This window comes from Coenobita brevimanus, chromosome 77, assembly GCF_032717465.1.
Source record: "Coenobita brevimanus isolate Jiangsu-jjx chromosome 77, ASM3271746v2, whole genome shotgun sequence".
NCBI lineage: Eukaryota > Metazoa > Arthropoda > Malacostraca > Decapoda > Coenobitidae > Coenobita > Coenobita brevimanus.
In genome coordinates, this window is record NC_137030.1 from 5273162 (window position 1) to 5296903 (window position 23742).

The 23742-nt window shown below is 36.0% G+C and overlaps 1 protein-coding gene across 1 annotated transcript in view; it reads left to right on the plus strand.

Annotated features, from left to right (window-relative positions):
* Positions 1-2478: 2478 nt before the first annotated feature.
* The window catches only part of LOC145408434 (nephrin-like), a 183785-nt gene continuing 162521 nt past the window's right edge, over positions 2479-23742 (plus strand). Inside the window, exon 1 of the mRNA XM_080279162.1 lies at positions 2479-2485. Coding sequence (XP_080135288.1) covers positions 2479-2485 — 7 coding nt within the window. The remainder of the gene's footprint in view (positions 2486-23742) is intronic.

The following is a 23742-nucleotide window of genomic DNA, read 5'->3' on the forward strand; positions in this document are numbered from 1 at the left end:
CGGGGAAGGTCAGAGGTGAAATAAGCAAAATAAGTCGCTTAGGAAAAGGTGTTTGGGAGTTTCCTTCACCGACTGGAATACCGATCTAATTCTGCTCTAAAGCTCCCTAACATCTTTTTCTAAGCGATTTAATTTGTTTATTGCACCTTACTGTTCTCCTCAGTGTTACGTAAATCCCCTCAATATCGCCTTACTCTGCAGAAGTAACGCGCGAAAGGATATTAACCGGCCACATCCAAAAAATAAATCGCTGAGGGATAGGTGTTAGGGCCTCCTTACCCGACGGGAATACGGATCAAGGAGCTTCCAGTACAGCTTCCTCGATCTGCTTCCCCAGTCCCTCCCACTCCTTCACACCTGTCGTTAAAATTTCATCAAGGAAAGTCAGCAAGGTGAAACGTGCAAAATAAATCGCTTAGGAAAAGGTGTTTATAAGTTCGCCTGACTATAATGTAGGTGAATGTCTGTCGGTGTTCTCTCTCTCTCTCTCTCTCTCTCTCCCTCTGCTTACTGCGTGTGCATGTGTCGTTATGTCTATCTATCTGTCTGTCTTTCTGTCAGTCCGTCCTCATCTATCTCTCTCCATTCCCTAGGCTTTCATCTCTCTCTCTCTCTCTCTATTTCTGGATCTCTAACGCCCACTTCCTTTCCTTCTCTCGAAATCTTCCTTGAATTCTCTCATTTTCTTTCTTTCTTCCTCTGTTAAATCCCCCCCCCCTCTCTCTCTCTCTCTATTTCTGAATCTCTAACGCCCACTTCCTTTCCTTCTCTCGAAATCTTCCTTGAATTCTCTCTTTTTCTTTCTTTCTTCCTCTGTTAAATCCCCCCCCCCTCTCTCTCTCTCCTGTTCATTACCTCGGACAAACACACACTCACACCCCACACAAAGGATACCTAGCCTATCTAATGAAGCATGCCTCTCTCCCTCTCTCTCTCTCTCTCTCTCTCTCTCTCTCTCTCTCTCTCTCTCTCTCTCTCTCTCTCTCTCTCTTCTTCAATCATCCTTTTAAATGATGACACGTTTCCATGTCTCCCCATTCCTTCCCCCCCTTCTCTCTCTCTCTCTCTCTCTCTCTCTCTCTCTCTCTCTCTCTCTCTCTCTCTCTCTCTCTTACACAGTCTCGCTTTCTCAAACACACAGGTATCTCTCTCTCTCTCTCTCTCCCTCGTTCACATGCAAAGGTATATTTATGTTCAAAACTATCGCTTTCTCAAATACACAAGCATATTTCACTCCCCCCCCCTCTCTCTCTCTCTCTCTCTCTGCCTTTTGACTGCTGGCTCAAAAGGAGAGATTCTTTAGTATCTCTCATCCAGTAATCTTCTTTCTGACCGCCTGTATGGGTTCTGTCAGGGATGCTCCATTTGCGATTCTCTCTCTCTCTCTCTCTCTCTCTTTCTCTGTCTGTCAGTCTCTCTGTCTCTCTTTGTCTCTCTCTGTCTCTCTCGTACACATGCAGAGATATATCTTATGTTCACAAATTCTCGCTTTCTCAGTACACAAGCATATTTCACCTCTCTCTCTCTCTCTCTCTCTCTCTCTCTCTCTCTCTCTACACACACACACACTTAAGCACTGTTCCTCTCTTTCTCTCCGTACCTACATCGTTAACAATATTTTTCTCGTCTTCCTCCTCCTCCTCCTCTCTCTATGTACGTACTGTATGTATGTAAGTATATATGTATGTGCGTATGAATGTATGAATCGTAAGAGAGAAAAACAGGGCTTCTACGAGCTACAATAAATATATAAATAAATAAATAAATAAATAAATAAAGTTACCGCCACGTATATATGTATGTGCGTATGAATGTATGTATCGTGAGAGAAAAATGGTGCTTCTTCTGGCTAAAAATAAATACATAATAAATAAATAAATAAATAAATAATAGTCGCCACGGAAACGCATCAACCCTTCCCCCCGACGACACAGACGATTTATACCCCTTTAGGGAGAATGAATTGGGAGGCAGTAAATTCAGGATACAATGGATTTATTTTTCTTTCTCTAAGCTGAATAAAATCGTCTGGTCTAGGCTGAAGAAAATCGTCTGGTCTAAGCTGAATAAAATCGTCTGGAGGAAGAAAGAATAAGGTCTATAATAAGGCGTTAGTGGAGGGGTTGGTGAAAATGACCACTAACTCCTCATTTTAAGGTGTCCCGTAAGTAGGTCTCCGTAAGTAGGTCGCCAGTAAGCAGTCTCCAGGAAGTGTCTCCGGAAGTAGGTCTCCAGAAGGTGTCTCCGGAAGTAGATCTCCTGGAAGTGTCTCTGTAAGTAGGTCTCGTAGGTAGTCTCCAGGAAGTATGTCTCTCGTAAGTAGGTCCCCCGTAAGACTGTCGCCCGTAAGTAGGTCTCCCGTAAGTAGTTTCCACTGTTTCCCGTAAGTAAGGCTGCCATAATCAATCTTCCATAACCAGGTCTCAGGTAAGTAGGTCTCCTTTAAGCAGTTCTCTCGTTAGTACGGCCCCGGTAAGTATGGCCCGTAAGTAGGTCTCAAATAGATCTCCCGCAAGTAGGTCCCCGTAGGTTTCACGTACGTAGGTCTACCGTAAGAAAGTATAAGAAAGTAAGTAGGTCTCCGTAAGTAGGCCTTCCGTAAGTAGGTCTCCCGTAATAATGGAAAACGAGAATTAAATAAACGTCGAATTTATCGTACTGAAGAATTTGATAAAGTTTGACAATTTATTTCAGTTTAAACAGGTCTAATGATGGCTTGTTAAATGTGTGTGTGTGTGTGTGTGTGTGTGTGTGTGTGTGTGTGTGTGTGTGTGTGTGTGTGTGTGTGTGTGTGTGTGTGTGTGTGTGTGTGAGTGTGAGAGAGAGAGAGACGAAAGAAGATATGAAAATGAGAATGGGGAAGGAGGAGGAGGAAAGCCAACGACGGAAAGAAGAGAGAAGAATTAGAGAAAGAAAAGAAGATATGGAGGAAGACAAAGAAGAAAAAGGGAAGAGGAAGAGGAGAAGGAGAAGGAGGAGGAGGAGGAGGAAGGGGGAAGAGGGGAGGAAGGGAGGGTTGAGAAACGCACCTTAGCTAGAGCGAGCGGGAGGGTATCAGTGCGCCAAGAACAGCGGAGGGGGTTTGACGTGCGCCGCTCCGTTCTCCTCTGCTTCCCTTAGCACTCTTCAAAACAATATAAGTGGCTGACAAAAGCTACTTATTTATTGAAGAAAATTAAAGTGTCGGGTGCTGGGAAGTTGTAAGTGAATAATTATAAAAGGAATAATAAAGTGTGGTAGATAATGATATAGTGATTAAGCTTGAAATATAATAGATGGCTAAAAATAGAGATAATTACCCTAACTAGTGGCAATTATTCAAGCAAATGAACTGGAGGTGATAATTAGTGGTATTTTTAGGTAATTGAGGCTGGAAATATGGTACAGAAGGTGCTTGAATTACAGCTACAAAATAATACACACCTCTATATTGAAAACCGTATTTAAATTATTCATACTTACTACTTATATATCGTCGAGCACTTAAATACGTAATGTCACTTTACACTTGCAACTTAGAGTGAATAAAAGTGTATAAGGGTGACCAGTAGAGCAAAAATTTGAAACCATAAATCAACTTAGTGCAAAAAAAAAAAGTGATTATTATTTTTTCCAAACATAGAATCGAATTATTTCAAATTAAAAAAAAAAAAAAAAACGGAAAATCTACAAAGGCAAACGAAATAAAAAAAAAATGGACAAAGGAAACATGGCAAATCAAACAACACCACCAATAGAGGCAAAAAGGAAAGATAAGGAAAACTTTTTAAAATTGAATTCGCTCTTGGTCTTCGTACTCTCCTTACTGCTCACCCCAACGTACTCGCTCAGTGACTATACAACTACTGGTGAGTGTGCAGGGTTTGTTTGGTAACTGGGTATTTTATTTAGTAACTTGGTATTTTTAGTAACTGGGTATTTTAAGGGTATTTGAAGTTTATTGCTGGTTCTATTACTAATCAAGGCAATAAGTGGGTTTACTTCTTTTACACTGACTGTTTTCTTTCAAGGTAACGATGACGGTACAATAATAATAATAATAATAATAATAATAATAATAATAATAATAATCTGAATGAGAAAGATGAAATATAGTAACTAACAAAAACCAGCAAGTAAATATAAAATAATAATAACGATAATAATATTATTATTAATCTGAACTACAAGAAAAATACAGTAAGTTCGAAAACAAATCTGAGCAGTAATAATAATAATAATAATAATAATAATAATATACAGTATGTTCAAAAAGAAATCTGAACAGTGATAATAACAATAATATTATAATAATAATAATAAACAGCGAGTAATCAGAAACAGTAACACCAGCACGAGGAAAAAAACAAATAATAACAATAATAATAATAATAATAATAATAATGAAATAAATAAATAACGATAGCAAATACTCAAAAACAAAATAACAACAATAACACCCACGCAACAACAACACCCTAACAACAACAATAAAAACAACAGCCCGACCACTTCACGCTAAAAAAAAAAAAAAAAAAAAAAAAAAAAAAAAAAAACGAAGACAAGAGACGGGGTACTCTACTAGATTATTTCTCTCCAGACATCCTCACTTTGCAACTCAAAAACTCTCACACCTCTTAAGAATACCATTTGTCTTAAGAAAAACCTCGGGATACTCGTTGTCTTCAGAAAAACTGATTTACGTAAAAGTATGGGATAGATTTTAAAAAGTAATGAAACATGTAACTTCCCCAAAAATCACTCACACCTCTAAAAATGAAATCTGTCTTAAGTAAAACCTTGATATGCTCGTTGTCTTAAGAAAAAAAAGTGGTTTATATAAAAGTATGGGCTTCTGTAAGTTTTAAGAAATATGTAACTTCCAAGAAATCACTCATGCTTCTAAGGATAACCTCTATTGTCTTGAGAAAAACTTTACGGTACATTCATTCACGTACGCCTCAGGATAATGCTCACCTGTCTTAAGAAAACCTTGATATTTTCTTTGTCTTGAGAAAACCTTAATTTGTGTAAGAATAGTGCTGCCTACTTCTTCCTTAGCCTTTATCATTCTTTTTCTGTGCCTGTCCTCCTCTCTTCCTATTTCTCCCATCTTTCCTGTCACTTCTTATTGCTTTTCTTTCCTTTACAGGTGGCTTTACATTGAGTGACAAGCCAAATGGTTTCCTGTAAGCCAAGGAACCATTTACAACGCTGGGTGGTAACCATATAACCAAACCATACGTGCTCCCTACGTGTCAACAAGTGGGTTGGTGGAGGGTTAGTGCTCCTCCCCGTAAAACAACTAACTCAAAGTCAAATGGCCACCCCTTACGGGATTATGGCGTCTGGCAGTAGATAGATAGATAGAATACATTTTCAAGACAAATTGCACCTTCTTAGATCCACACAACTCAAAAGCTCACTCACGTTTATATGGGCATCCTCTTGTGTCTTAAGAAAACCACCGACTTATCCATTGTCTTAAAATAAACCCTAATTTACTAAAAACCAATGAGCATTTGTCTTCACTGTCTTAAGAAAATATATGAATTTTATAAGACAAACCCCACACACGATTTTAGGTATACTATATCTTGTCTTAAGAAAAATCCTAATTTACACGTTGTCTTTAGGGAACCCGTTGAATGTAAGACTCGGGCTACACACATTTGTCTTAAGAAAATCATTAACTACATAACTCAAAAATTCACTCTGTCTATATCATCCTCTCGTGTCTTAAGAAAACTAATTTATTGTACCTACGACAGTGGGCTTTTATACTCGTTGTCTTAAGAAAAAAAAACAAGAATTTTATAAGAACTCACGCTTCTCAGTATATCCTCTTTTGTCTCAAGAAAAACACTGATTTAAGTCAGACTGTGGGACTGATTATTTTGTCTTGAGAAAAAACACGTAAGCTTGGTCGTTGTCTTAAGAAAAAACTCTACCTAAAACACTCACTCACGCAGGTTTTTAAGGCTATCTTCTCCTGTCTTAAGAAAACACTGACTGTCTTAAGAATATATTGTTTTAAGAGACTGTTACTGTTTTCTTAGCACTTAAAAGAAAAAAAAATCGCTCAGGTTGTGAAATAAATACTGTCTTAAGAAAAATCCTCACATATTGCCATCTTGAAATATATCCTAATTTTCTTAAGACAATGGACTTTAATGCTCGTTGTCTTGATAACCATGAATTTTTTTAAACACTGAGGCTTCTAAGGCTATCGGCTCCTGTCTTAAGAAAAACACTTATTTCCGTGTTGTTTTGGGAAAATCAGGATCGACTCGTTGTCTTAAAACACCCCAAATTATATAAAAGTTACAGGTTTTTACACACATCTTAAGAAGAATCAATTTACGTAAGATTTTAAGAAGAATCAATTTACGTAAGATTTTAAGAAGAATCAATTTACGAAAGATTTTAAGAAGAATCAATTTACGTAAGATTTTAAGAAGAATCAATTTACGTAAGATTTTAAGAAGAATCAATTTACGAAAGATTTTAAGAAGAATCAATTTACAAAAGATTTTAAGAAGAATCAATTACGAAAGATTTTAAGAATCAACTTACGAAAGATTTTAAGAAGAATCAATTTACGAATGATTTTAATAAGAATCAATTTACGAATGATTTTAAGAAGAATCAATTTACGAAAGATTTTAAGAAGAATCAATTTACGAGATTTTAAGAAGAATCAATTTACGTAAGATTTTAAGAAGAATCAATTTACGAAAGATTTTAAGAAGAATCAATTTAAGTAAGATTTTAAGAAGAATCAATTTACGAAATATTTTAAGAAGAATCAATTTACGAAATATTTTAAGAATCAGTTTACGAGATTTTAAGAAGAATCAATTTACGAAAGATTTTAAGAAGAATCAATTTACGTAAGATTTTAAGAAGAATCAATTTACGAAATATTTTAAGAATCAGTTTACGAGATTTTAAGAAGAATCAATTTACGTAAGTTTTTTTTTTTTTTTGCACTACACCCTTAGCTTTACCTTCCCAGGATAATCACTCGTCCTTTTTTTCTTATGCCTTTTTATTCTAACCTAATATTTTTCTCTGTTTTTTTTTACTCTAACCAAATTTTTTCCATATTTTTTACTCTAATTTATTTCTTTTTTTACTCTATTTTTTTTTTTACTCTAACCTAACTTTTTCTCGTTTTTACTCTAACATTTTTTTTTTTACTCTAACCTAATTTTTTCTCGTTTTTACTCTAACCTATTTTTTTTTACTCTAACCTAATTCTTTCTCTAACCCTGTCTTTTTTGACCCTAGCCTAATTTTTTTCTAACACTTTTTTTTACTCTAACCTAATTTTTTTTTTCTGAGCTAATTATTTTAGCTCTAATCTAATTTTTTCTCTAAGCCAATTTTTCAACTCAAACCCATTTTTTCTTTATTTTTTTTTTTTTAACTCTAACCTAATTTTTACTCGAACGTATTTTTTTCTAACCTAATTATTTTACTCTAACCTAATTTTTTCTCTTATTTTTTTCCTGACCTAACTTTTCCTTTAAATTTTTTTACATTAACCTATTTTTTTCCTTATCTTTACGCAGGCCTAATTTAACCTATCCTGACCTAAAATATTAACCACATGACTAACAAACTAATCTGACGATGCTTAGATATGAAACCTAACTTAACCTAGACGTGACGCTTAGAAAAAGAAACCTAACTTAACTCAGACAAAGCGTAAAAATGAAACCTAACTTAACCTAGACAATGCTTAGAAAAGAAACCCAACTTAACCAAGATTTTCCTAAGAAAAAAAATGCAAAAATGGTACGGGATCGGAAATTAGTCACCCGGATATTCTTCTACAGGTTGTCTCAAGAAAAACTGATTTACGTAAGAACATGGACATTCAAAATATATTGTTTAAAAAAAAATATTTATTCATCAAACATTAAAGCGTCTACTTCGTCTCAAGAAAATTTGATAACACTCCCGTTACTAAATATATCCTCTATTTTCTTTTTAAAAAAATTGATTCCTTTAAGTATTTATCTTCTGGAACTCAAAAATAATAATTAATAAAAAAAAATACGTAGGCTGTTTTTATTTGGGGCTTAAAGAGAAAATGGAAAGGTGGATTTGAAAATGTAAATATCCATTGTTTTTAAGGGTAGGACATTCTCTCTCTCTCTCTCTGTAGGCATATTTTTCTGACTGTCTGTTGTCGGTCTGTGTGTGTCTGTCTGTCTCTGTCTGTCTGTCTGTCTCTCTCTCTCACTTTCCATATATGAATATGTATGCCTATGCCTGTATTCAACTATCTATCTGTCTGTCTATTCATCCATCCATCAAACAATCTATCTATCTATCTTTCAATGTCATCCATCTCTATAAAAAAAACATAAACCTATTTTAGATACATAGATAGATAAACAGACAGATAGACAGAGGGATCGATAGAAACATACAGATGGATAGATGACGGTATATATTTTTTGTATAATGCACAAAAAACAGAATCACAAACCTATTTAAGATACACAGATAAACAAATATAAATAGATAGATGGATAGATAGAGACAGATAGATGCATAGAGGACGGTATATATTTTTTGTACAGAGGCACAAAGAACAGAATTAGTCTTTCAGTATTTGCAAGGCTTAAAATGCACTGGACTGAGAGAATAATAAAGAAATCAGTTTTTTTTTCTTTTATCCTTTACACTAGGGCGAATCCTTTACAATTTATTCTTACTTATGCCAAGCTGGAAAAAATTATCATATATACATTTTTTTTTTATATTATGGACTTACGGAAAATTCAGGATATAAGAATAAATTAAGTTTCAAGACAGAAAATTTTTGAGCATATAAAAAAAAAAAAAAGCCATGAGACAACCAAAAAGAAAAATGCGTAAAAATCTGGAATAATTTTGGGGCATAACTAAGAAACAAAAACTTCAGGAAATAACTTAAAGGAATATTTTAGGATGTTACGTACTAAAATACTTACAATTTAACCGAAGAAATGCAGATTCAGTATTACGAGAATTTAAAGTAACTTAAAAGAAGCTCTATATATAACTTAAGAAAAATAGATTATAACTTACCAAATATTTACGAAGTGTGAAAAAACGTAGGACAGAAAATGCGAAAAAAAAAAAATACTGACTTTCACTCCATTGATATCTATTCTGTTTTTTGCTATCTCCAGACGATTTTAATAAGCTCAGGGGGATTTTTCGAACTGGGGGGGGGTTGGATATAGCCCTCACCCCTTCAGTACGAGAGGCCGCTGATATGCTGAATAAAATCGTCTGAAGGAAGGATGGGTGAGGTATATACACACGTCATCGTGGTGAAGGGGGTTGAGTGGGTCATAGGAGCCTGAGTGTTCATACTATCAACGCTCTCACGGTTGGGGGCAACTCCAGAACTCTATTCCAGACGATTTTATTCAACTGAGTTACAATTCCAGACCACGAGGCCACTGAACTATACAGTATTGAGAAAGAGAGAGAGAGAGAGAGAGAGAGAGAGGGTAAAGAAAAAAATAATAATAATAATAACAACGATAATAATAATAATGATGATAATGATGCCTGAAAATAGTTGATGATGATGATTAAAGTCATAACGATGATAATGACAGTGGAAATAAACTACTGATGACGATAAAGGAGATGATAAAGATGGCAATATTAGTGGAAATATTATGAGGATGATGATGATGATGATGATGATGATAAAAAAAAAAAATCCTTTTAACCCCTTCAGCCTGAGGACGTTTTTCATTTTATTCCTGCTGGCTTCAGACGACTTTATTCAGCTTTTAGGAGAGGAATAATTATGTGAGAATTCAATGGTGTGTGTGTGTGTGTGTGTGTGTGTGTGTGTGTGTGTGTGTGTGTGTGTGTGTGTAACCTATTCCTCGCCAGACGGTTTACCCAGAGTTAAATAAAATCGTCTAGAGGTAGAAAGAATAAATATGCAAAACGGGAATACATCTACCTACATACCTACCTACCTACATACATACTTACCTACCTACATACCTACATATATACAAAGCTACCCCTCACATACATACATACACAAAGATACACACACACACACACACACACACACACACACACACACACACACACACACGTACATACAAACATACATACATATCTAGTACAAACATACATACACCCATTCACTCTTACATACATATATAACACAACTAAGTCTCTCTCTCTCCACACACACACACACACACACACACACACACACACACACACACACACACACACACACACACACACATCTCTCACACGTCCACAAACACACAAAAGCAATGCCAGACAAAGACAAACAAGGACAAAAGCAACAACAACAGTGGGACGGATCAGTAAAGATAGCTCTCTTTTTCTCGTCTCTTTCTTTTTCTTCCTCTATCTTTCTGTCTCTGCTTCGCTTTTCTTTTTTCTTTCTTTTATGTCTGTCTCTGTCTCTGTTTCTCTCTGTCTCTGTCTCTCTCGCTCGGGGCTGGAGATGGACGCCTTCACGTGTGTGCACCGACATAACCGGGCGGCTCCACTGCCCGGTTATACTGTACATACGTCCCTCAACTCCCTCCCTATCCCACCAAAAGATTATGGACAGCAGGATGAGGGTACCTTCAGCCTACAGTCTACCGGGTTCACTACTACTACTACTACTACTACTACTACTACTACTACCACCACCACCACCACAACTATTACTACTGCTCTTACTATTACTACTATTATTACTACTACTACTATTACTGCTACTACTATCTGCTGACGATTGTACTCAACTTACGAAGGATAGGTAGTAAAGAAGGATTTACTTAGGCCTTATTGCTAACCCCTCTAAATCAAATAATCCCCCTCCAGCGTTTCTCAACCGGGGTTCCCCGGAAGCCTAGGGTTCCGCGAGAGGTCGCTAGGGGTTCCGAGAGAAATAATGATAAATAGGCAAATCGTATGTAAATGCATTTTTGAGTCATTTTTTAGTTTAATTTCATATTCGTAATTTTACTATACACGTACAGCATATTCTTGGAAAATTCTTGGGTATTATCTTAAAGTCTGAACCTGTTATATCATTTAAAAGAATAATAATTACAGGGAATATACTTAGCGACGTCTTTACGGCGCCAGTATGAAACCGCCTTTAGTGGTCAGTAGACAGGAGCTATACGTGACGGATTCGTGTATCAAGTGACTCGAGTACAGGACACATGCACGGCCTCCATCAGCCCTGTGGGTACTTCCCGCCGTGCTGGTACAGTCCCTCATTCACCCACGTTATTTAGTAAATGTTAACCATCATTTAGGGATTTTATATGAATTTTAAGAGTTTAAGTATGTTTATGATATTTTTGTTAGTGTATGAGAAGTTTGTGTTCTCTCTCTCTCTCTCTCTCTCTCTCTCTCTCTCTCTCTCTCTCTCTCTCTCTCTCTCTCTCTTCCAAAGTTACTTCTTCTGTTTGCCTTAATTTGCTTCAGTTTCATTTGTTTAGGTTTTATTTATCAAGTTATTGTAGTAGTACTAGTAGTTATTATCTGTTTTCGTTCTGTCTATATATGTTATATATCATATGGATTATTTATGTTTATTTTTTGTGTGTGAATGAAAACCTCCGTATGAGGTCTCTTGAACAAGCAGTTTGATTTCAGTTATTTATTTATTTTTATTTATTTATTTTTTCATTGTCAATAAACTTGAGATAAACGTAAGTTATGTTTTGCTTAAACCAGTTATCAGAAAAAATATATTATGTTCTCCTTATGAACTTTAAATTTATAAGAGTGAATGAAAGATATTAATAATGATATATAATAATTTTTAAGTAAGGGTTCCCTGAGACAAGATTAATTTCAAGGGTTCCATAAGGGTATAAAGGCTGAGAAACGCTGAATCAGAGGGTAATCGTCTGAAGTAAGGGCTAATCCATCCATAAGGAGCGTAGGGACCTGGGGCTAGGCTACACATGCTCGAGATTTAAGGAAAGTGTGACCAGCCTCTCTTCCCTGGGTAGCAATAAGGGAGCAGTTTACCCCAACCACTCCTCGGATGTAAACCTAGAGAGAGAGAGAGAGAGAGAGAGAGTACCGAAACAGACGTACGCACCTAGGTAGATAGGATGATACAGAGATTGACAGGTAAGTAGACAGACAATGACAGATAGATATAGACAGAGAGAGAGTAAGACAGACAGACAGAAACAGAGACAGGCAGTGAGAGGCAGAGGGGGGAAGTGAATAAAATAATAGAACTGATCGAACCGAAATAGAACTCTCTCTCTCTCTTGTCTCTCTCTCTCTCTCTCTCTCTCTCTCTCTCTCCTAGGCACACACACGAATTTATGCACGCACAAATTTTCTCTTTCTCACACACATCTCTCACAGTCCCTCCCAACCTCCCTCTCTCTCTCTCTCTCTCTCTCTCTCTTTTTCTTTCATTTCCCTCTCTTTTCCTCTCTTTTCATTCCTTCCCTTTCTCTCTCTCTCCCTCTTTATATATGCCAGTCTATATCTGCTTTACTTTTTATCTATATCTATCTATCTATCTATTTTGCATCTATTTCCATCCATCTATCCGTCTACTTGTCTAGCTATCTGTCTATATAGCTTTCAATAAATTCTCTCTCTCTCTCTCTCTCTCTCTCTCCCTCTCTCCACTGGTCCAAATAACTGTGGAATCCTATTGTCATTTCCTTCAACAATTCTCCCGTTTCTTACCCTGTCTTTCACCCCGTCATCACTATTTTCTCACTTTCTCACATCTCTCTCTCTCTCTCTCTCTCTCTTCCCTACTGGCTGTTTGTCTGACTTTTCTGTCTGCCTGTCTATCAAAGAATCAGTCTGTCTGTGTGTCTATTTCCATCTATCTATCGATCTATCTATCAATCTATATATGTACTTCTATATATCTATCCCCACTTTTTATGAAACAAAAATACTGACTGACTATCTTTCTATCTATCTGCCTAACGTTTTATCTATTTTTGTATATATGTTCATGTGTTCTCTATAGCCATCCATCCATATAATCCATAATTTATCTATCTATCCATCCATACATTTATCTATCTATCTTTCTAAAGTTTGAATATCCATCCATTTTTTCCGTCCATTCATCCATATATCCATTCATCCACCCACCCATCTATCTATCTATCTATCTATCTGTCTGTCAGTCTGTTTGTGTCTCTGTGACTGACTACCCATCCGTGTACCTACGTCTGTCAGTCTGTCTACCCACCCGTCTATCCACATATGTATCTATCACTATCTTCCTATCTATCTGTCTTTATCTATCTCTCTCTCTCTCTCTCTCTCTCTCTCCATCAGTCTACTGTTTTCATCAACTAATCAATCGCCCGACTTACATAATTTATTGCACACATACCTATATCCCAAGATCGCCTCTCTCTCTCTCTCTAGTAACCAAGGAGACTCACCTCACACATCAGTAACCATGGACAAATACCCCCCCCCCTCTCTCTCTCTCTCTCTCTTCGCCACTCTCTTCAACACTTCCTTCCCGACAATCACTTTTCATTTTCGTCACCCCGATTCACTCAATTTCATTTTCTGACGAGTTTTGCGTTTTCTTTGAGTCTCCCTGGAAATTTTCTCTATATTGTGTGTTTTGATTCTTGGACTGGATTTTTTTTATTTTCAACTTTTTTTATTTTTTCTGGTCCTGTAAATCCACCCAGTATGAAAATTAGTGTGGCTATTGTAGATTCCGTGATGCCTGTTCCTAAGCGATTTATTTTTCGTGTTTAACTTTTTCTAGTCTTGTAAATCCACCCACTCAAGAAGTTAACGAGTACCTGTTTGAGACTCCGTGATGCATGTTTCTTAGCGATTTATTTTGTGTTTCAGCTTTTTATTCTCTCGTGCGTTACTGAGGGAAATCATGTACGAATTAAGATAAATAAAGGGGATGAATATCAGGATGTAATAAGCATAATAAGTCGCTAAAGAGAAGGTGTTTACGAAGTTCAAAATGACAACCAGAATGAGAGTTTTAATATTCCGTCTATTATGTAACTTGATAATTAGACAGACTGATAACTATGCATCCACGGAAAGAGGGTATGGCATGATAGATTTATAGAGACAGACAGATGGATAAATAGATAGACAGCCAGATAGACATGAACAAAGATTAATTTTCGATAAACAAGATTAAGTAGATGTAAAAAGGTCTCTCTCTCTCTCTCTCTCTCTCTCCCTTCCAGTTTCCCTCCTTCCCCTCTGCTTTTTCTTTCCTTCCCCCTCCTTCCCTTCCAATCTTCACTCCCCTTCCACCTTTCTCTCCCTTTTCCCGCCTCTCCTTTCATTCCTCTCTCCCTTCCTCCCTCTCCACCTCCCTCCCCCCAACTTCATTTTCTCTCTCATTACCTACCTATTGCCTCCCTCCCTACCTATCTACCTCTACTTTCCCGCCTACCGACCAAACTATTCTCTCTCTCTCTCTCTCTCTCTCGTTTGTGTTTCTCTGTCCGTCTCCCGACACTATCACAGTCTATTTTTTCTCTCTCTCTCTCATTCTTTTAACTGCCCCCAATATATCTTTTTCATTTCATTATTTCTGTCTCTATCAACAATAACTGTAAACAATTTTTCTGCTTGTCACGATTTTTGCTCTCCTTTCCTGCTCCCCCCCCTCCCCCTCTCTCTCTCTCTCCAAATCTCCTGTCATTCCTTCCAGTCTCCTCTTCACTCATCCTATTAAAACTTGATAGTCTCTCCCTTCTGCCCCCCATCCTCTCTCTCTCTCTCTCTCTCTCTCTCTCTCTCTCTCTCTGACCGTATAATTGTACTTATGTTTTCATATTTCATCCCTCACATTCCGTCAATCGATTCATCAATTAATACGAATGTCATCTATCTATTTATCTATCTATCTATCTATTTGCCGATCTATCTATCCATCTTTTTATATATCTATCATCTATCACCTTTATAATTAGAATGCCGTGATAAATTTCCGTAAGAATGGATTAGCCATTTCGATTTAACACAATACCGTTCTGTATATTACCTTTATTTTTACCATTATATATTTTAATTCCGCTGAGAAGACACATTTATATCTGGAGAAGGTATATATAAAAGCAGATCTAATTATTCCTTCAGTACATAAGAACTCACTGATGCAGAATAAAACTGTCTAGCGCTGGCCTGAAAAACATGAAAAAAAAAAACACACAAAAAAACAGGAGCTATGTGCGAGTTAAAAATATATAAAATCGAGAAGTATTTTGTCCTTCTAAAAAGATTATATATTTGACTGAAAATAGATTGTCACTGTTACTATTCCGTCTCTATGATTATTTGATTATTATTTTATTAGGCGATTTTATTTCTTGCCTCTCTAGCTTTCCCTTCACCTGTTCATCTTTCTTCTCCTCTGGCGGCCTTTTTAATATTGTGCATTATTATTTACTTCTTCATTTTTGTTTCATTACTTGCTTCTTTGCTCTTCATTAGTTCTCTTCATCAATTCCTTTCTCTCTCTCTCTCTCTCTCTCTCTCTCTCTACCATGCACCTTTCACTAGGCACTCAATCCACTTAATTTTGTATTGGTGCATTAAGCTTGTGGTTCTCCCATCTCTATGCTCGGTTCGTTTCAGTAATAACTCTCTCTCTCTCTCTCTCTCACCAGGCACCTTTCACTTTCTCTCTCTCTCTCTCTCTCACACACACCAAGCACCTTTCACTTCTCTGTCCTCTTAATCTGGAACAATTAAATGATTCTCAGGTTTAATTGTCTTCCCATTCCTCTGCCTGCCTGTCTGTCTGTCTCTCTTTCACACACGAGTCAATTTATTTTAATACGTGAATGTCGCTTAATTCCTCCCCCACTCTTCTCTCTCTCTCTCTCTCTCTCCCTTTCAAGTTAATTACCGCTCCCTTCTTCCCCTCCTCTCTCTCTCTCTCTCTCTCTCTCTCTCCCATCACATCCCTTTCACTTCATTCCTCAGTAATTCATTTTTTAATTCAAGACAGTTTCTTTGACCTATTTCCATATATACGAATCTTTTTTGAAAATTTATTTTAAATTTGACTAGCCATGCATTTCTTTACGTTCAATCAATCCTTTAATGTACAAGAATTTCACGACTCTCTCTCTCTCTCTCTGTCTATCTATCTATCTCACACAGGAGGATGCGTTGCCTAATGAAACGTGTGTCTATTCTCTCTCTCTCTCTCTCTCTCTCCCTCTCTCTCGTGGTCATACAAGAGGATGAGTTGCCTAATGAACAGTCTCTCTCTCTCTCTCTCTCTCTCTCTCTCTCGGTAATACAGGAGGATGTGTGGGGTAATGAAAAGCATGATGGCTGGGTAGGGCAGGTAAGGCTATCTTAATTGGTGAGGGGGAGAATGCAATTTTTCTTTTAAAATATGGGATTTTGGATGGAAGGGGGCTTATTTTTGGATGAGAGAGAGAGAGAGAGAGAGAGAGAGAGAGAGCGAGAGAGAGAGAGAGAGAGAGAAACTGTAGGTCGGTGGGAAAGAGGAGGGATGATGATGATGATGATGATGATGATGATGATGATGATGATGATGATGATGATGATGATGAGGAGGAGGAGGAGGAGGAGGAGGAGGATACTTAGAAAAGATACATGTGAAAGAAACACCTCTATTTTGAACCACTGTACATAGATATTTTCATTGTTATTAGTAGTCGATTATTTTCTCGTTCAATATCTTAACTACAGAGACACCTATTTGTATTTTATTTTACCTATTACTTTCTCTCTCTCTCTCTCTCTCTCTCTCTCTCTCTCTCTCTCTCTCTCTCTCTCATCCTGTATTACAAACTAGAGATCCTTCCACAGTAAATAAAAAAAATAGTAACATCACAAATAAATGTAATAAAATCCTCAGACTAAAGGGTTAATAAGACAAATCCATTACCATTAACCCCTTCAACTCGAGTATCTTTTCTTCATATTCTTCTTCAGCCCTCCAGACAATTTTCTTTACCTCCTAAGACATTTTCCTACCTTGAGGGATTAGATACAAACTTTCCTGAACCCTCCTAACTCTCCTTAAATTAAAGTGTCTAACAATAGCAGGAATAATACAAAAAATACAGCATCAGACTGAAAGGGTTAGGTAAATACACGATGAATGATGGATGAATTTTCCTCTCGCTAACTATAGGTGATGAATGGATTGCTATTTTTAGAGGTAGCTATTTTTGAGATGGGATACTATTGGTGACTTGTATTATTATTATTATTATTATTATTATTATTATAACTATTATTTTTGAGATGGGATACTGGCGACGACTTTTATTATTATTATTATTATTTCTATTATTATTAAGTTCATTTATTTGCTGGGCAGGTGACAGGTATTTTTTTAATGAGATGGCTATTGTTAAAGATGAGTTGTATTATAGGATTATTATTTTTGGAGGTTGAACTATAATTATGATAAGGACTATTGTTAGATATGAAATTTATTAAAGGATGGTTATTTTTGGTGACAGAATTATTATTATGAGATATTGTTACAGCTGAGATATTTTAAAGTATGGCCATTTTTTGAGATTGTTTCCACGAATGAGCCTATTTTTGGATTTTTTTTTTTTTTTTTTACATATATGGGGACAGAGGTATTTTTGAGAATCTATTGTTAAAGATGAGCTGTTTCAAAGGACTTTTATTTTGGGAGATTGAGCTATTATTTTTATAAGGAATGACATAATCTATCAGCTGCGTTCGATGTTATTTTGAGGAAGAGAGAGTCATTTTTTGAGATAGGCTATTGTTACAGAAAAATTGTATAACTGTATTGTTATTTTTGGAGTTACATGTATTTTTTCTGACAGGGGCTATTGTTAAAGATGCGCTGTATTAAGGGATGGCTATTTTTGGAGAGAGGTATTTATAATCAGACGGGTCTAAATATTTTTATTAGACTGGCTCTTGTTAAAGGTGAGCTACGTTAAATTATTACAGCTATTTTTTTTTATGGATGGGGCTATTGTTAAGATATGCTGTATTAAAGAATAGCTATTTGTTGGGGACGTATTTATTTGAAGGGGCTATTGTTTGTGCTGTATTAAACGATGGCTATTTTAGGGGACAGGTATTTTGTGAAGGGGCTATTGCTGAAGATGTGCTGTATTAAAGGATAGCTATTTTTGGAGACGTATTTATTTGAAGAGGCTATTGTTAAGTGAAGACAGGTATTTTTGTGAAGGGGCTATTGTTGAAGATTAGCTATTTTTAAAGGATGGCTATTTTTTGGACACTTTTAGCAAGGAGGTTATTGTTAAAGATGAGCTATATTAGAATACGGCTATTTTTGGGGGGAAGTGCTTTTGTGAAGAGACTATTGTTAAAGATGAACTATAAAGAACGACTATTTTTAAATACAGGTGTTTTTATGAGGGGGGGCTATTGTTAAAAATAAACTGTATTAATATAAAACATGGAGATTCTTTTGGAAAACGGGCCTTTTTTTTTTTTTTGTTTTTTTTTAAGTGAAAGAGCTAGTTTTAAAGAGGGCTATTGTTAAAGGGATGGACCATTTTGAAGTCGCTAGTTTTAAGGATTACTATCTTTTTTAAAATGGGGTTATTTTTGAATGAGCTATTGTTAAAGGGACTATTAAAAAGGGGGCTATTTTTTGGAGGGACTATTATTGAACTGGTACTCTACAGTGGGTAATATGATGATGATGATGATGATGAGCATAATAATGATGATGGTGATGATGATGATGATGATGGTTTCTACTCTTAATATGGTCATTAACATCATCATCACCACCACCAAAATGAAAATAAAAATCATCATCATCATCACCAACACCAACACCAAAATTACTATCATCATCACCACCAAAGTAACCATCATCACCACCACCAAAATTACTATCATCATCACCACCAAAGTAACCATCATCACCACCACCAAAATTACTATCATCATCACCACCAAAGTAACCATCATCACCACCACCAAAATTACTATCATCATCATCATCATCATCATCATCACCACCACCACCACCACCACCACCCACAATAACAAATACCGCCTCAAAAATAAAAACCAATTCCCACACATCACCCATTCACTGCAATAAAGGGATTTTCCAGGATTTAGTACTAATAATGGACGGATATACATAAAACAACAGCTTAACTATTTTTTTACTAATTTAGGCCATTTCCGTCACCTATAACATTTTTTTTTATGGATTTTTTTTGTTTTGTTTATGTGGCTAAGTAATTTTTTTCTGCTGTTTATTCTTGCTTCTCCTGACGATTTTATTTAGCTCATGGATATGGTGACTTTAATTTTTTCCTTTATTTTCTGTCTTTGTATTTTTTGTTTTTTATCATTTCAATATTTTTTTTGTCATTTTACTATTTTTGTAGATTTTCTAGAGGGGGAGACCGAGGATGAGGTGAAGAGACGGAGTTGAGAGGTATACAAGGGAGGGGGGAGTGAGTTTGGGGGAGGGCAGTCAAATGGTGGGTGACAGAGCGACTTGGAGGCGTTTTGTCTGCGGCCACCCTTTGCAGGATTAGAGCGTCGGGCTATAGATAGACAGACAGACTATTTTTGTTTTGTCATTTTAATTTTTGTAATGTTACTATTTTTTGTTTTTTATTTTAGTTTTTGTTTTTGTCATTTTAAATTTTGTTTGTCATTATTTTTCGTTTGTCATTTTATTATTTTTCATTTATTTTTTGTTTTCGTCATTTTAATATTTTTTTGTTTTTGTCATTTTATTTTTGGTCATTTAATTAAAAATGTTTTGTTTTGGTCATTTTATTATTTTTTTGTTTTTGTCATTTTATTTACGTTGTCATATTATTATTCTTTGTTTCTGTCATTTTAATATTTTTTTGTTTTTTTTTCATATTTTTTTGACATTTTATTTATTTGTCATATTACCATTTTTTTGTTTTGTCATTTTATTCTTTTTCGTTGTTTTTTCTTTTGTGTTTTCCCTTGCTGACGCCAAACGATCACTGCATACTTTTACCTATTATTTTCACCTCTGATTCGTGTCTCATCTGTGTCGTATGATACTATGAGCCAACTTGTTTTTCTCCTTTGAGTTCTGTCCCTTTTCTCTCGTCTGCTGGTAACGCTGGCTATTATTTCACCTCTGATTCAAGTCTTACTTCAATTGCATGCTCTTAAGGCTGGCTATTATTTCACCTCTGATTCGTGTCTCATTTCTATCGCGTGCTATGAGGACCTGGCTATTATTTCTCCTTTGATTCATGTCTCATTGTCTTGTTTTGTTAACGGATAGGAATTATTTCACGTATGGGTCTCAGATTATATTACAAAGACCAGTCTACTGTAACCCGTCTGTTTTCATTCGGTTGGTTAGTCTGTTTGTTTGTTAGTCTGTCTGTTAACAACTTTATGCGAAAACTACTGGTGTGATAGTGACTAATATTACAGGGATGATGGGCTGTGACTTTCTAATCACCTGATGAAATTTTGGAAAAAACTGAGCCAAGGTCTAGGCTGTAGGGCCAAAAAAGGTAAAAAAAAAAAAAAAGGGGGGGAGGGGGAACAAGTAAAAAATCGTTTTCTCGCCATTACACTTTTCAAATTCGTCATATCGACATGAAACCAAAACCTTAAGGTGCATCTTTCAAATCTGCATCCCATAACATGTCTTATTACATCGGGGGGGGGGTTACCCCCACTTGGCGGTAGGGGGGTCAATGTCAGGTGAGTCGGGCCTGAAATTTCAAATGGGCATAAAATCGTCAATTTTCACCCGATTTACTCCAACGTTGATATGTGACAGCTTTGACTAGATATCCTGTTGTGTGTTTATACGTCAGCACTAAAATGACTGCCGGGGACGGGTTTGCTGTGCCTTGGCACTGCTTCTTGTTTCTCCTCTGAGTCATGTCTCAATTTATGCTAATACGATCAGGCTATTGTTTCTTCTTTTCTTTGTGTCTCAATTTACCATGTTCTTAAAACCTAGCTTTTTTTTCACCTTTCATTCGTGTCTCATAAAGTCCGACTATTATTTTCGCCTTTGATTCCTGTCTCAATTTACCCTGTGTCAGAGTCTTGGCTTTTGTCTTACCTCAATGGCGTGTCTCCCATTCGTCTTTTATTAACCCCTTCAGTTCGATGGCCTATGTCTTTTATTAGTCTATTTCCAGGTCTATTTATTTAGTTTTCGGAGACATTTTAGGAACTGGAGGGGTTAGTATCGCCTTAAACAACCTCTTTTCCTACGAGATTTCTTCCCCCAAGCTGAATAAAATCGTCTGGAGGTAGCAAGGATAAAACAATAGACGTGACCAGGTTAAAGGGGTTATTCGCTACTGTTTCATCTCTTATTCGTCTCATTTTAATTACATATATAGAAAAGATTAGCTTTTTTTTTTCTTTTCTAAATTTGCTATTGTCTCACTTATGTAAGTTTATAAATATCTGGATTTTATTTCACCTCTAACTATGCTATTATTAAACCTATTATTTATCTGATTTAATCGTATATAAACCTTCACCTACTATTTTTCTTTACTTTTGGCTTCTATTCCCCCACTAGTTATGCTATTATTTTACCTATTATTTGCCTCACTTTATATATATGGTAAACCTTTAGCTATTTTTTCTCCTCGGCCTCTGCTATTGTTTCACGTAAGACAAGTAATGGTTTGGCTTCTATTTCCCAACTAACTATGCTATTATTTTGTCTATTATTTCTCATTTTAATTATATATATATGTGGTAAACGATTAGCTTATTTTTTCGCCTCCAACTCTGCTATTGTTTAACTTACGTAGGTTTATAAATGTTTGGGTCTTGTTTCACCTCAAACTGCTATTATTTTACCTATTATTTGTCTCATTTTAATCGTATGTATATACAGTAAATCTTCAGCTATTTTTTTCTTTTCTGACTGCTATTGTTTCACTTATCTTCGTTTGTAATGATTTGGCTTTTATTCGTCTCAAACTGCTATCATTTTACCTGCTATTATTCTCGCTTTAATCATACATAATATACTGTACATTCACAAAGACAAACACCTCTACACATCTCTCTCTCTCTCTCTCAGAATATAAAGGTAATTACATTTAACAGATCCCTTTCAAGCGTCTAAATACATCGAACATATTTGCATATTATATTTAGCACCAGAGAGAGAGAGAGAGAGAGAGAGAGAGTTAACTTAGTAGAAAATAGATATAAATATAAAGGCCCCAGAGAGATGCGGAACCACCAGGGTCTTGATGTGTCAATGAAGTCTACGGGAGGGAAACCGCGTCCGAAAATCCTTAGGGAGCGCCTGACTAACCAGGCCTCCCCAAGTGTTATTCCCTTATCTAAATATCAACTCTCACATGGTAGGGAGGCCTCTAGTAATTGATTCTGGTTAATATCAAATGATTCTATGCGGACTTCTGGCCCTTGGTTTCTTCTTCCTTGCATAAAAGAAAACAAAAAGTAGCCTAGGAGTGTTAATAAGGGTACTATTAACCGCCTTATGATAGGGATAACTCTAGTGGTTTATTACAGCTAAGGCCGGACGATTTTATTCAGCTGAGAGCGAGTACTGGAGAGAATGTTGATGTATTAAAAGAATACGTGTTTCCTAAGTATATTAAACCCCTTCAGTTCGAGATGCTCCAAACCTAAAGTGTGCTAGAATTAACTATACACTACTACTACTACTAATAATAATAATAATAATAAAAATAATAATAACAAGAATAAGAATAATGACGGTAATAATAAAAATAATTCTCTCTCTCTCTCTCTCTCTCTCTCTCTCTCTCTCACTGGGGAATGCAAATGAGGAAGTGTTTATTCTCGGTCTCTGCGAATATCGAAAAGTAATTATATTTCTGGGGGTCTCTTTCATGCTCCGAAATACATCGAACGCATTTGCATAATATTCAACACCAGTGAGAGAGAGAGAGAGAGAGAGAGAGAGAGAGAGAGAGAGAGAGAGAGAGAGAGAGAGAGAGAGAGAGAGAGAGATACAAGTAGACAGACTGATTTACACACACACACACACACACACACACACACACACACACACACACACACACACACTATTAAAACACGACTCTGCTTCGCCTGAGAGCCACCCATTACAGTGAGCTAATCTTTCCCTTTTCTTTTTCCTATTTAGAGACAATTTTCTTGACCTCAGAGAACGATTTTGGAATTGGAGAGATTAGAGAATGGCTTTAATAGACCTTTCAAGACGCGATTTTTCTTAGGGTGAATAAAATCGTCTGGGGAGAGAAAAAAAAAAATAGAAAATGTCATCGGTTTGAAGCTGCTAATGGAAGGTTTGTATTAATTTCTCTAGTTCCAAAAATATCTCTAAAAAAAAAATCGTTTCAAAAAAATCTCCTTTAAGCTGAATAAAATCGTCTGAAAGTAATCGCAATATTTATTTAAAAAAGGAAAATTGGGTTTAATATTACGCACATGAGGACGTGGTGACATCTAAACTATAAAATCCACCGTGTGTGTGTGTGTGTGTGTGTGTGTGTGTGTGTGTGTGTGTGTGTGTGTGTGTGTGTGTGTGTGTAGATGAAGACGTCTGAGTTCCTTGCATATATTTTTTTTTTTTTATTTCAGATGAAGACGGTTGAGTTTCCAGCATATTTTTTTTTATTTCTAAATGGATTGTTCAGTTTAGACGACACTTTGAACTTGATACGCCAAAAAAAAAAAAAAAAAAAAAAAAAAAAAAATTCTCTCTCACCA